This window comes from Dendronephthya gigantea, unplaced genomic scaffold (genome assembly GCF_004324835.1).
Source record: "Dendronephthya gigantea isolate DGI-Jeju-01 unplaced genomic scaffold, DenGig_1.0 000370F, whole genome shotgun sequence".
NCBI classification, from domain to species: Eukaryota; Metazoa; Cnidaria; class Anthozoa; order Malacalcyonacea; family Nephtheidae; genus Dendronephthya; species Dendronephthya gigantea.
In genome coordinates, this window is record NW_021163380.1 from 77,895 (window position 1) to 92,289 (window position 14,395).

The following is a 14,395-nucleotide window of genomic DNA, read 5'->3' on the forward strand; positions in this document are numbered from 1 at the left end:
CTTTAATATGACAGTGTTAATGTGTTATTGGTGAAGATCTTAGATAAAAGATATCATGTCGTACGTAAAGCCTTGACAGGTTCCTTTTCCGGTTCTCTACAGCATTTTGTATGTGCGGGGTATTTCTCACACGAAATAATATAGAAGCGGAATTTGCCCCATATTCACCCTTTACGCTTGACCGGTTAAATTTGCATGGTACATTGTGCCGCGGCTTGTGCTCATTAGTCGACGTGGCAAATGCCCGTCGTTTCGTTTAGATATCTCGCTATTGTTGCACAAACACCATTTCAACATCATGCGTTTATATTTAACAATAGCAAAATAAAGAAAGTATCGTATTTATATGTTTTTTAACTTTTCTCCAAAAAAAAAGATTTGCTGAAACGGCAACTTGAGCAAAACGTTGCGCGATTTGATTGGGTAAAATCACTAGTTTCAGACCTCGCTGGCTGAAACGCGGTCAGGTTCAGATCCACGGGAACTTGAAAATAATAAGTTTATATTCAGCATGGCGTCGAATTGTTGTGCGAGGAGTTATTTGCTGGCGATTTTTGTCCTGTTATCCCAAATTATGCTAAGTAAATGTGGTCCTGTACCCAATGGAACCAATCCTAGAAATGCTGAAGGACAGTTGAACGCAGCTCAGGGTAAGGTGAACTTTTTAAGAACGGTCTATATCAGGCAACTAGCAACTAGGGATCTCGCGGTGGAGTGATTTATAAATAATATTACACTCAAGTGATCCTTTTGCTTGCTGACCTTTTACGCTTTTGACGCGTATGGCAATACGCACTCGCACAGTTTTAAGGCGCTTCAAAGTTTATGCCCAAAGCACTGCAAGTGCAGGTTTCATAAACCATCTCTCAAATTCTCCTCTATTTTGTGATGATGTGTATAATATATGTAAAGTCAATTTGCTACACCTGACTAAGTTAGTGATGAATAGAATCATAGGACGATGCTTTCTCACCTTTCTGGTATCATTTGTTTGTGGTATTAACCATTTCAGGCGTTTGTTGTATCAGGAAAGATTTTATTAGCAGATTTTGTTCTTATAAAGCACTTAAAAACACACATTAAGAACTAAAGTTTATTTTTATACCTATAATGAATGTATTAAAATAAGCCCTGCTACACAATGCCCGAAAATGTTTGGATCTAATTTGTGAAAATAGAAAACCTATTTTCAGCAGGATATTTAACTTGCTACTTGTCAGAGCTTCAATATTCATTCCAAGCTCTATTATAAAGTTTTCATAGCATTTGAAGGTTCACATACTCTTTGAAAAATTATATATTCACATTCAGTTTTTCTAAATTAAACTTTGTTCGCAAAAACCAGTGTCAAGTACTGTCAAGGGATATGCAATAGCTCTGATGTGGCAGACGAAGTTGAGGAATTCCATGATATATCAAAGTTGTTTTAGTCTACTGTTGACAATGACATTCAAGGAGATCTGCCATAACTCTCGATTTCTTTATCCCATTAAATTATCCTCCATATGATCATTAGTTAATCCCACAAAATTGCCTTTTTGAAACATATGCTTTGTTCAATAGCCACTCCAACAAAGCCACGTGTGCTTCATAAAATAAAGGATAAAGAAGGAATAACTTATAAATTAAAAAATGATGAACGGTGTAAAGAAGATATTGAAGATCTCTGTGCAAAAGAATCGCAAGCTGGAGGGAATTATGACCTGCTCTTGTGTTTGCAAAATCAAATTAAGGTATTTTGGAGAATAAAGGGACCTATAGTGGTGGAAATTATATTAATATGTTGCATCTTTTGGTGTATCATATATTCATATGTATAAATAAATATAAAATTTTCTATGTTGTTTTTAAGGACGATGAGTTATCCGACGAATGTCATCAGGTACTGCACAATGTTTAATCAGTGACAAAAAGTGTTTTATACTAGAAACAAATTCACAACATATTTAGCGCTATTCAAATGATCTTTGTATGTAGGACTAATCTTATCCAATTATTTATTGATGCTTATTTTTTAGGCAATATGGGAGTACAAGAGCAAGCTTATTGAAAACCCTGTCTTTGAAACACCTGCAATTGAAATTTGTAAAGATGATTGGCAACAAGTTAGTTTGATTCTGAAAAAAGATTAGGGTGAAAATTTGTAAAGAGGATAGGGGGGGGGCTATAACCAGAATCTCTATTATATTAAATGTCCTGTACTTTCTGATTGAGGACGTTGTTGAACTCTTCATCTTTGACTCAATGTAAAACGTTTTGTTTCAGATTGATGAATGCAAAGTACTACAGCCAAAGCATGGAGAACTAGTTCCGTGTTTAGTTGAAAACAAAAATGCCATCAAGAATGCAAGATGTAAACATGTTATCAATAAACTGGCTCAAATACTTTTCAGTGACTACAGATTGTTGAAGAATTTCTATAAGGATTGCGCAGCTGATGTGAAAAAGTTTAAATGTGGTAGACAGGATGCGGAGGAAGAGGGCGTAAGTCGTGCTCTTTTAGACTTTGTGATTGTTTTGGTAAAAATTAATGTTTTTCTCCTCATATCTCCAGGATCTACATACGCAAGGTTCAACACTTGAATGTCTTGAAGACAACGAGGGCAACCTGACAGATTCATGTCGTCATAAAGTCCTCCGCGTGGCTGAACTTCAGAGCAAGGACTACCACATGAACAGGGCACTTTACTTTGCTTGTAGAAATGATAGAGAGCGCTTCTGTGCCAATGTTGAAGCAGGCAATGGCAGAGTCTATGCTTGTTTAATGAAAAAGAAATTCCATGCTGAGATGTCAAATGAGGTAAGTTCAGCTGTTGATGTGAGAGCTGGGGAACCACCATATGTGGTAAAAGAGGTCTGTTTCACTCATCAATTCTGACTATGAGCTCTTTGGATAATGGAAAATGGGCAGTGATCTCAAAAAATGAATAAAAAAAATTGATCATATTGCTGTTACTCTAATGCAATTCTCAATTTTGCTTTTTTATCATTGTCTCAAGTGCCTAACTCATCATAATTTAGCATTCTTTTTGTTTAAATTAAACTGTTCTTGCTTTCTCTATTGCCCACCCCAGTGTGACGCAATTTCATTTTCCAATTTAGTGTCGACAAAAGTTAGCAACAAAGCAAAAAGTTGAATCAAAGGACTACAAGGTAGACCACACCCATGCCCTCCCCCTGCCCATATCACCAAAGCCTGTGGTTTGCAAATGGTCAAAACTTGTTCATGTGTGTCGGTCATATTTTGAAAGTTTTAAGACATGTCTTGTGACCATTTCAGGCAAATTTTCCACTGCTTCAAAGTTGCGAGAAAGAGATTCAGCGCCATAGTTGTCAACCGAAGGGTGGTTCACCCGCAGCCCTAGCGCATGTCCTGCTTTGCTTGGAGGACGCGATTAATAACGGTCAGTTCAATGTACACGGCCAAAAATTGATCAGGTTGTCATCATCATCATCATCAGGAGTGTGCAATGTTGTGCTGCACCCTGTGAACAGTATTGTTAACAATGTTGTTGAAGCTTGTTGAATCATCAATGTTGTTGCAATCACGAATGACGATGCAATGTTGTTGTAACAAGTTGCATCAACACTGATGATTCAACAAGCTTCAATAACATTGTTAACAATACTGTTCACAGGGTGCAGCACAAAATTGTTCAATCCTTTTTTTAACAACTTCATCAACATGATGATTTTTACGCGTGTAGTTATGTGATATTTATCATAGCAATCTCCCAGCGAGAATGACGAATTTAATGAGGTGTTCCCACAGGTGCAACGGTCAGCGGATCATGTCAACAGCACATGAAGGAACTTCAAGAAGAGTTGATGGAAGATTACTCCATCAACCCAGCCATTGTTGCCAAGTGCGACACAGAGATCAGAACATACTGTGGTAAAGTTGAAAAAGGAGGAAAAACCCTGGATTGTTTGATGGAAAAGGCCATGGAAAAGGAAGGGAAGGACAATAAAATAGAGTTTAGCGACAAATGTTACGATGCGGTATGTGCTGAGCTTTAGTTTTTGAGCTTTACGTTTTTTCCCTAGACACTCTGAGTTTGTTAGAATAGAGGCGCTCGCATTGCTTAAGAAAGATCAACTCGAGTAATGCAGCAAGGTGCACGTACATCATGGTCTGAGGACCGTACGTAGTTCATCTCCCTCCTTTGGCTGTTAAAACGAGAGTTTATACGGCGTGGCACTTCATACATGTATATCCACGCTTCTCTTTCGTCAGTGCGTAACTCTTCGTGCAAAGCGCGACCGATTTTTTTCTTTGGAGAACTTGTATTTTTATGCTTGCCTTGGTCGTGGTCAAATTTAAGATGGCAGATATAGTTCATTGTTCAGCATTGACATACATATGACGAGCAGGCAGTCCAAGTAATATATATATATATATATATATAATATAATATATATATATATATATATATATATAATATATTAGATATATAGATATATAGATATATAGATATACATATAGATATAGATATGTCAATTGTGTTCAGTACCCTTTGGAAATTGGAGTACAGAATAAGTATACACCTTTACCGTGTCCATAATGCAGATCATAAAACTTTCATCATCTCTTCCGTGACACCTAGATCAGCAATCTGTTGAAGGAAACTGGTGCGGGAGGGGACTTCAAAGTGGATGCAACACTACGTACCCAATGCCAGTCAGCGGCGAATAAGCTGTGTCGCGATGTGAAAAATGATATGGGGTAAGTTTGTGAGATCCTAAGTTGTGTGTAGGTCGAACGATGCACAACCGAATATGAAGTGGTTCTGAGGTTTGTGAATATTTCACGACAGCGTGTTATCCTGTCTCATGGAGAATATCGAGCACAAGGATTTGGGAGGATCATGTCGAGAGAGTCTTCTTCATTTGCAGTTTTTCCTTGCCAGAGATTTTCAGTAAGTTTGAAATGCATACAATCCCTTGTTCACCCTAATTCACTCATGTTTACCATTATTCACCCTGTTTACCTCTATTTACGTCCTGTTTATCCTTGTTCAACTTATATCACCTCTACCATTGCTTATCCAAACTTACCCTTATCTGCCTTTGTTTATCCTTATTTATACTTCAGTTCACCCATACAACACCACAGTCTACCCATACTTACCTCTATCTACCCATACCTACCCTTATCTGCCCCTTTTTTATCTTTATTTTAGATTGGATGAATCATTATATCGTGCCTGCAAAGATGATGCGAAAAATCTTTGTGAAAATGAAGAAATCGGTCACCCAGATAAAGACACCGCCCCACAAGGGATGACCTTGGCTTGTCTCTATCGTCATATTCTACCAAACATGAACCCAGACCCGAGTAAAAAGGTTTGTATGGTGCATTAAATTTACAAGCTCTTATAACAAGTATCAAAATCTCAGTATCAAAGTATCGAAATCTCTCTCAAAACCTTTTCTCTGAAGAAAATTAGTAACAACTGGTGCAATTCTCGCTAGAAAGAACTCCTTTTTCTAGTGAATACTTTATTTTTCAATTCCTGAGATCCTGTGAGAGCCCACTTTCTTTATTCAAGTGTTACCACTTAGCCACAAAAAAGGGCCTGAATTGTTTTCTTTCGAGATCCAGAGAGATCCGGCACTTGTCTTCCTGGTGCGAAACGCCGCGAACAAAACCCCGCCAACAACTTTATCCCATCAACAAGGCATCTAAAGTATCTCTTGATCGTTTTATCAGGTCAGCAAGCAGTGCGTGGCTGAAGTGATGAGAACAATGCACCAGAGGGCAACTGATGTGAGATTGATGCCCCACATACAACATAGTTGTATCTCTGATCTTAGTAAATATTGTGGTGAAAAAATAGAAGCGGGAGAGGTGAGATACTCGTACATCTGGGGTTGGGGGACACCAGGGTGTGAGGTGGAGGTTCACCAGGGTCTGAGGGGGGTACACCAGGGTGTGAGGTGGGGGGACACCAGGGTGTGAGGTGGGGGACACCAGGGTGTGAGGTGGGAGACACCAGGGTGTGAGGTGGGAGAACACAGGGTGTGAGGTGGGGGGGGACACCTATGGAATTTGGCCACCAGAAAAGTTTAATTTATCCCAGTTCCCCGGATTGCAAATGATTGCATTTTGTACAGCTTTGAAATTAACTCTGATAAGTCCCTCAAATGTTCTAATATACATGTGTCTTAATCTCTTCCGGGGGGTGTGATTTTAAGAGGAAGGGCGAGTAATTAAGCCATGGTTTTAAAGTTACTCATTTTTTTTTTCAGGAAATCAAATGTTTGCAAGATAATTATGATCAGCTGCAATCAAAATGTCAGAAGAGTATAGGGGAGTTCACAGAAGAAGAAAGCGAGGTACTGTATGCCGGTTGTATAGCTAATTGTATATAGTTAGCTAGCTATCACCATGGTTGGTTATATATTTATTTAACGGTAACATATAGTAGTGTGTGCTTATCATCAATCTCCTGTTCTTTATATTTCGCAGGACATCGATCTTGACAAAGTTATGGTGAAGCATTGCTCTGAGATGGTTAAGGAATTTTGCTCGGTAATGATTCAACCTTGAATGATTTTGTGCAGCAGATGACGTTGGTAGCCTAAAAAACAGGCTGGCTTCTGATGTCTCGCTTTTCTAACCCGCGAGCCAGGCCGAGCAATAGTTTCATCTTCTCAGTTCTGTGGCCATCCGGTTTACGAATTTTGCTCAACGAATGAAGGGAGCTATTGAGTAATATTCGTTCATCTTTTCTTCATGTATTTGACTAGGACTTACTCAAAAAGAACGACGTTGACGGGATACTACCGTGTCTGTACAACAATAAATACGACCATCGAATGGACAAAAAGTGCCGCGCTGAACTCGACCATCGGGAACTGGTAAGTTACAGCACGTGTAGTAAACAGTGATCTTTGAATGTACTGGAGTGACAACTCTAGTCATTCGAAGGTTACATTCAGACTGAGTGCTTGTTATTTCCACACCTGCTTTCATTGAATACGCTGTCAAGGTGATCGTATCTGTGGACAAAATCGAATTCATTGTATCTTCCTAATTCATTTAAGATCGAGCTGAAAGATTATCAATTTTCCTCGAAATTCAAAAAGGCGTGTAGAAAAGACGTGCAAACTCACTGTATTAATTCAAAAAGCAAGTAAGTCGAGCCGTTCGCGCTCCTCAACCACCAACAATATTTGATTTACGTGCAAGCAAACCGAAGGAAATGCCACACCGAATCTCTAAGTGATGCCTTTGTGTTTGTTCGTTGCAGACCTGATGTTATCGCGTGTTTAAGCGGCGAGGTTCGCAAAGCTGTTATCGGTGATGCAGATCACAAGATTTCCCAAGAATGTAGGGAGCAATTAACTATTGAGAAACTTCGTCAGGTGTGCAACGTTTGTCCTCTCTCTTTCAGCCAAGCTTCCAAAAGAGTTATTTTATGCATCCTGTCCGTACATTAAGAAGCTGAATTCATCAATTTCGCGCCAATTTTGAGTCGTTTGCTGACAAAACTCGTAGTCTTTGAGCTTTTGACTACGAGATTCATCAACAAAATCGTACCCAAAGGCTACGAATTTTTGTAGTCACAGCTGTCAGCTGAAGCTCCCTATTGGTGAGCTCGCTGCTTATCAAATGTATTCTCTGTTTCCATTTTCTGTTAGGCTGAAGACATCCAATTCGACCCGAAACTCTACGGTGCTTGTGCAGAAGATGTGAAAAAGCACTGCGCTCACGTGCACAAAGATGGCCCGGCTGCAGTAAGTCAGTAATAGATATTAGGCACGTAGGGGTGCAGGAGGGTACCCCTGACCTCGTGCTTTTTAAGATGGGGGGGGGGCGGTAAAGCCCCTGGCCACAACAAAATTATTTGTATCTAAAAAGATAGCATTAGCTGCAGTTGGAAATTTTGTTCGGCATTTACATAAAACATTTTTCAACTGAGAGGAAATTTTTTTGTCCGTGATGAAAAATGGTAAAACTGTAATTTGGCGATTTGCTTTGTTTTTTAGGTTTTAGAGTGTTTGAAACAAGCAGAGGGCGACTTATCTGATGGATGTTCCAGAAAAATTTTCGAGCGAGAGGTACTGTACATTTAACCGTAAGCAATTATCACGTCGTCACTTGGATTAATGTCGATCAAGGTTAGGGATTTTTTCGAGACCTAATTTATGTACTTATTGACGTGTTTATTAGAAAGAGGAAGTGGCCAATGCAAATCTTGATGTTCGCCTTTTCAAAATCTGTAAAAGAATGATCAAGGTATGGTGTTAATACGGGCTGGGTGCATGGGCCTCATAATTTCGTGTTGAGCGGGCTGTTGCGGGTTGGAGAAGGGGGGGCGGAGCATCTGCATTTTACAAACAGAAGGGGGGGGGGAACCGCATTATACAAACAGTTTGATTAAGTAACTTGGCTTCCGTTATGGCGGAAGATATTCTTCCCCCATATCGAGTTTGAAATTCAAAAATTCTGTTGCATTTCTGTTTAGAAATATTGCGAAAATGTTAATCCAAACAAAGTCCTCAACTGTCTGAAGAAACACAAACGTGAAATGGCCGCAGAGGACGAGCAAGAGTACGTCTTGACCATTCGTAGTTTTGTTTTTCTCGATAATGAAACTTTATGTAGATAACTGCAAACATATGTCCACCTCTTTACTCTAGATGCCGCGATCTTGTGTTTACTCGACAGAAGAACGCTTTGAAAGGTAAATAAGGCTGCGCTCAAACGCTAGTTCCTATAATCCAAACTGTTCGTAAGCCATGCTGAAGCAGAGTGCCCCTGTTGAGCACTATACCCCTGCAGGTAGCGCCCGAACCGTGACCAATATTATTTGGAAGCGTCGTATATCCAACCTACGCAGCAGAAAAATTGACCGGAAACCAGGCTTGAGATAGTGATAACGTACTGTGTGTTCTGATGTTTTCATACCCATCATCTAGATATTGCACTTATGCCTGGTCTGGAAAAGGCGTGTCGTCGTGACATCAGCAAGTTCTGTGAGCACGTGACCAATAATGATCAAGTGATTCCATGCTTGAAGAAAAATATCGAGGTCAGTCGGAAGTCTTCAGTCTCGTTTACACTTGCGATTTTTACTGCGATTTTCTTCTTTTGATAGATGTGAACGAGTAATTAGTTACGAATGCTCTGATGTATAAGAGCTCTTATTTGAACATCAGTAACTAATTCACTCATTCACATCTATCAAAAGAAAAAAATCGCAACGAAAATTGCAATTGTTAAACGAGCCTTTTTTAAGTGTTGTTAGGGAAAGAAAATGTGAGGGAACTTATAACATTGCTTCGACTTAGGATTTATCTGGAGATTGTGAAGAATTTGTTGTGGATTTGGAGAAAGAAGCGGCATTAGACTATCGCTTGAATCCAATTCTCGCTAAAGCCTGTGGCCAGGAGGTTTGTTCACAGAATAATAAACTGATCTCACATAGCTCGTTAAATTCAGTTGAATTATAACACGTGACATTATTGTGACCAATCCGGATGAACCATTTCTGACCGCGCACTGTTAATCAAAGCTGGACAGCTCTGTCAAAATACATGATTATGTGCAAAACATACAGACTCGACTCTCACTTTGATGTGTTTTTGTTCCCTTAGATCGACAAGTATTGCCATGAGATTGATCCTGGTCATGGTGAAGTTATGGAATGCTTAAAAGAACATTACAAAAAGATCGAAAACGAAAAATGTCGAGCTGTGAGTGACAATCATGATCAAAGGCTGCGATCACATTGTACCCACTAGATATCCACTTGATAAAAAATAGATTTCCATTTTGAACATATCCGCCGTTTAAACACCTTTCGAACAACTGGACCCCGAACACACATTTTATCCTCTTCACAGCTCTCTTTTATTACAAGTACCCAGGGCTTTTTCAAACCGCGCGTTTTTCTCACGTCACAGGAAATAAAGGAGGCGCTTATTGAGGAACGAACTGACATCATGGCCGACCCAGTTCTCCACGAGGCTTGTGCAAGCTCGGTCTCAAAACACTGCGATAGTGTGAATCATGGCAGAGGGCGAAGTAAGCGTTTTTGTAGCGTTTTCTTTTTCTCAAGTTTTAATCTCTTCCCATTTCTCTGAATTAAAGCTTCATTACGTCATTAACGAGGCTTGTAGTACTCCAGTTATATGGAGAGATCTTGAGGTTTTCTTCAGTCAGTAAGTGCTTTATATATCTGGATTCCGATCGGGAGTTTTTTTAATCAATCACCAAGAATTGCTGAGTGCACGTTCTGGATTCATCACTGAGAGTGTGTTCGCAGCCAAATCGGTAAATCACTGTGCCGTATTGTGTTTATTATAGTTCTACAATGTCTGATGCATGCGTTGGAGAGTGGTAAGAAACTAAGCAAGGAATGTCGTGGTGTTTTGAAATCAAGAAAAGAAATGTGGACAGGCTTTGGGGTAAGGTTTTCATTATTCTTAACTTACTGTTAAGACAAACCCTCATCGATCGATGCATGCATGTGTGCCATTTTGAAAGACATATTTACGTTGTGCCATCCGTGACTGCTTGTTTCGTCAACAAACTAGAGAAGATTTGTTTTTACCAAGCTCTGGTAACTCAGTCTTAATACACAGAAAAAGCATTAAATCCTCACCCAATACTTTTGGCCGTTCACTCATACAATGCTTGCCTTCTCTTTTCTTTATTCCCATTGTTTTCTCATTTAATTTTCACTGCATTCCTGCAAATAACTGGTGTCTCTTCCAATATCTCCCGTCTAGGTCGCACATCCCGAGTCTCTGACAGATCTTGCCTCGGTCTTAAGTAACTCACCGCGCAAAAATTACTTCTTCATCGTCTTCTCGTGTGCGCTCGCAATCATTTTCATCGGTGGTTTAATTTCTGGACGTTTGACGAAACGTATCACGCGCGAGGCGAAAAACCGCTGAGATATTTGTACACTGTTCGCGGACAACGAAAACGACATACGCTCAAGGTTATCAAAAAACAATATTACTTGACGTATTTACCATGTAGCTTAGAGATAGGACGAACTAGGAAATATTGTTACAGAAACGTTGCTTTCTAATCATATTTCTCAAACGCGGGTAAACAAGCTAGGAATCTGTGTTTCTTAATCTGTGTCTTTTTAAACAAGCTAGGAATCTGTGTTTTCTTAATCGTACTTTCAAGAAAAACAAAAAAATAATTCCTAGCTGTGTTTTTTAGTTCAACTAAAGAACACGGTTTCCTGATGAAATAACTAGGAATTTTGAACTTTTAAGAGACGTTGGAATGTAAATTGCAAAACATTAGCCTTTTAATTCGTTAGCAACCCAGTGCTTGTAATTGTGCATACAATCCAGTGCTTGTCATCGTACAGGCATTTTAATTTATGAAAATGATAAGTTCATATTCTCCTGATATTTTGCGGAACGATTCATGCCTGTAATGGATCGAAAACGTCCTGGAAACATTGTTCCATAGCCGAATGAGCGTTTGAGAAATTGCGAAACATTTACCAGAACTATTTGTAACAGTGACTTCTCAAAAGTGCACAATTATCAAGAATTCTGACTGAGGGTGTAATGCTATAGAAGAAACACAAGAGAGTAATAGTCAAATTAGCGTTTATTTTGCACTAGCCACAACTTGCTACAACAAAACGTACACTTGTACAAATATTCGAAGTCCTGTTAATTGTTGCTTGTGCATAAACGGCCTATTATAATTATACTGTCTTGAGCTAGCTTGTTATAACTTATATGTGTGTTATATATTGTTAATACGTTATATGAATCAGACTACAGCAAACTAGAGTATGCATGGCTTCTAATGAAAACAGATGAAAGAATAGTTCTTGCAATTAATTTTCTGCCCTTTGGAAAAGCACGCGTCTTTTGGGGGAGCAATACATGCTTTTAATTGTCAAAAACAGTTTCCTCTTTGTGGCTAAGTTCCATCTATACTCTCCACCGTTTCGTTGTTAATAAATGGTGAAATTCCTTTCAAACAAATTACACTGATGAGTTTCTTTTTAAAAATGCGAATGGAGTGCTCGATCGTCTTCTTGAGTTGTGAGAGGCAGAAAGAGCATCGCTCCCGTTTTGCTGACGTGCCCTCACTCGGATAATCTTGAAGAAAAATTTCAGGAAACCTCTTCGGAATTCTGTATTGAACAGCGCGTAGATGAAGGGATTTAGGGCCGAGTTTACTGACGTGAGCAAGTAAATAAACGTGACGTCGACAAACTCAAATGCCAGCTTGTTATTCAGGCTCCATTTATAGAACTTCAGTGGTGCCCAGAAGGTGTAAAGGAGGATTATGAAGAAAGGTAACCAGCATACTATGAAAGCACCCACAACAATTGCGAGCGTTTTTCCCGCCTTAAACTCGCGAAGGAAATGAACCGTTGTCAGAGAGTTGCGTCTTCCAGTCACTGCCACTGTTTTTTTAGCTTGAGACAAAGCAATGCTGAAAACAAAACCTGGAAAAAGAGAGATGTAAGAGAAACGACATCAATAGCAGCTCTTGAATGTCTAACAGCTCGTGGAATATAACAATGCCTGACTATATAGAAATCTATGTGATTAGCTTCATGATATAGACTGCAATCTATGAGGAACTAAGTGACTTAGGTTGCATTGAATGTGTTCATCTTTCTTGAAGAGACATGGTCATGGTCGTAGTCGAAACAAAGACATTGATCCCAGAATACTTACCATAGGATACAAGAATGATAATTAATGGCAGAAAGAAACCCAACACTGTGACGACTGTATAATACACTCTGTCACCTTTTTGACACGAGAAAACCGTGAATATATGTTCTTGTCCAGGAAAAGTCCAATTGAGCATTCCCAAGAAAGCCATTAGGATGGAGCCGGCCCAAACCAGAGAGATGAGCAGACTCGCTTTCCTCTTCGTGATCATCTCGCGGTAGTGGAATGGGTACGAGATTGCGAGTGCTCGGTCGATGCTGATGAGGACTAAGTTCCAAATTGAAGCACAATTGCAAACGATATCTGCGATAATCCATGACGTACACAGCTCTATACCATGACACCATTTCTTATTGTGAATCATTTGGTCGATCTAGTAAACCATAAGGAATTCACTATCATTCGTGTTTACATAAACAATAGTGTCTTTGCATACCTTCCAACACCCTCAAAAACAGTTCTCTTTTTTCAGAATAGTTGTGTAGAGTGGATCAGTCCTAAATACCCGGGTAATTAACTATCTACAGGCTATTTGTTACATCAATTCGCTCGTTCACATGACGTCAGTCAAAAGAAGTTGAACCAACATGGTTTATCTGCTTCCCGATTAAAATGGGTCTGGAAAATGGACCTTGTGGCAGAGGGAATGAAGATTGGGGTCTCTGAACCCCAGCAATCAGAGAAGAACCCGGCTGTCTAACGATCCATCAATGATCAAGATGACAGAAAACGAACTGACCTTCAATGGGAGTGTCGTCATGCCAACCAGCACGTCACTGACTGCGAGTGAAATGACAAAATAATTCGTCACCGTCCTCAGCTTCTGGTATGTAGCGACCGTCCCAATGACGAGAAAATTGCCAAATAAAGTGAACGCCATCACGATGCTTAAAAACACCGCATGTGCGATCATCTCGCTTTCCGTTTCTTTCTCGCAAAGTCCACTTGAAATCGTGAAATTTCCGCTGCCATTTTTCATCTTTTTCTCTGGGTATTTTGGTTACAAACGGTAGCGATGTCTTGCCAGTTGCGAAGTCTTGTTGTACACAAAGTTTACGTCTGAAAAATGATGTTTAAAACCGTATAAGATTCTGAATGACAAACAATATATCCAATCTTCTAACAGTTCATAGTTCATACACAAAAGATCAGATTTCAAACGCTCCAAAATTGCTGTTGTTCGGTATAACCTGGATTAAACCTTAGCCGTCTTAAATTGGAGGTAATCTTTAATAACTGTTGGCTTGAAATCTGCAGTTTTTTTGCTTTTCAAACAAGTTGGACGCTATCCAGCTTTCGCTATTCTCTTGATTGCTGACAACTTACATTCAAATTTTCTAAAAGATTCTATATTGTAAAGATTGTGAACTCAGTTTTCTCTGCTATTTTCGTCTATCCGATTATCAGTGCAATGGCGGTAGATTGACTGAATATAAAGCTCTATTTAACGCTGCCCTGGACTTTTTATCAATGATTAAAAAGAGTTTTACGTCGATTAATTAGGCGAAAGTGTTACGGTATTAAATATGAATCGTGTGCGTAATTCTCAGTGCATTCAAGTCTGCCACGAAGGCACAAGCGTGTTTGCGGAAGGCACCGACTTTTTCAAAAGAAAAAATACTGTGCTTGCTGATGTTGCTATCCCCAGTCTCTAATATGCTAGTCAGCGTGGCGACACTGGTGGCGATTTGTATTATAAAGTGCCACTTTA

General features: G+C 39.5%; 2 protein-coding genes across 3 annotated transcripts; one reads left to right on the forward strand and one right to left on the reverse strand.

The window, feature by feature from the left end:
- Positions 1-480: 480 nt before the first annotated feature.
- LOC114542615 (Golgi apparatus protein 1-like) lies at positions 481-11,129 on the forward strand. Its single transcript, XM_028562126.1, has 29 exons — positions 481-650; positions 1,564-1,733; positions 1,853-1,882; positions 2,019-2,105; positions 2,266-2,484; positions 2,555-2,800; positions 3,103-3,153; positions 3,281-3,404; positions 3,773-4,002; positions 4,608-4,726; positions 4,818-4,919; positions 5,184-5,346; positions 5,714-5,851; positions 6,253-6,339; positions 6,473-6,535; positions 6,754-6,864; positions 7,051-7,139; positions 7,257-7,371; positions 7,648-7,743; positions 7,996-8,067; positions 8,180-8,245; positions 8,475-8,560; positions 8,650-8,693; positions 8,929-9,041; positions 9,301-9,402; positions 9,607-9,705; positions 9,916-10,036; positions 10,319-10,419; positions 10,744-11,129. The coding sequence occupies exons 1-29, from the start codon at positions 512-514 to the stop codon at positions 10,909-10,911; spliced, it is 3,351 nt and encodes a 1,116-aa protein (XP_028417927.1). The 5' UTR covers positions 481-511; the 3' UTR covers positions 10,912-11,129.
- A 745-nt stretch (positions 11,130-11,874) lies between these two features.
- On the reverse strand, positions 11,875-14,353 carry LOC114542609 (octopamine receptor-like). 2 transcript variants are annotated; one of them, XM_028562121.1, is made up of 4 exons: positions 14,011-14,353; positions 13,424-13,743; positions 12,685-13,057; positions 11,875-12,449 (listed from the first exon to the last, which is right to left on the reverse strand). In XM_028562121.1, exons 2-4 carry the CDS (start codon positions 13,661-13,663, stop codon positions 11,980-11,982), a joined length of 1,083 nt encoding a protein of 360 aa, XP_028417922.1. In that variant the 5' UTR covers positions 13,664-13,743; positions 14,011-14,353; the 3' UTR covers positions 11,875-11,979. The 2 variants fall into 2 exon arrangements, with proteins under 2 accessions (XP_028417922.1, XP_028417921.1); XM_028562120.1 differs by having other exon boundaries at positions 13,424-14,353.
- Between the last annotated feature and the right edge of the window lie 42 nt (positions 14,354-14,395).

What these genes read in the sequence shown, in the direction of transcription:
- LOC114542615 (XM_028562126.1), top strand. Translation starts at nt 512, where the DNA reads ATGGCGTCGAATTGTTGTGCGAGGAGTTATTTGCTGGCGATTTTTGTC. An exon ending in TTCCTTGCCAGAGATTTTCA is followed by an intron (nt 4,920 to 5,183) that starts GTAAGTTTGAAA and finishes TCTTTATTTTAG; the next exon opens with ATTGGATGAATCATTATATC. An exon ending in GAATCATGGCAGAGGGCGAA is followed by an intron (nt 10,037 to 10,318) that starts GTAAGCGTTTTT and finishes TGTTTATTATAG; the next exon opens with TTCTACAATGTCTGATGCAT.
- LOC114542609 (XM_028562121.1), bottom strand. Translation starts at nt 13,663, where the DNA reads ATGAAAAATGGCAGCGGAAATTTCACGATTTCAAGTGGACTTTGCGAG. An exon ending in TGACGACACTCCCATTGAAG is followed by an intron (nt 13,058 to 13,423) that starts GTCAGTTCGTTT and finishes ATGGTTTACTAG; the next exon opens with ATCGACCAAATGATTCACAA. An exon ending in TATCATTCTTGTATCCTATG is followed by an intron (nt 12,450 to 12,684) that starts GTAAGTATTCTG and finishes CTCTTTTTCCAG; the next exon opens with GTTTTGTTTTCAGCATTGCT.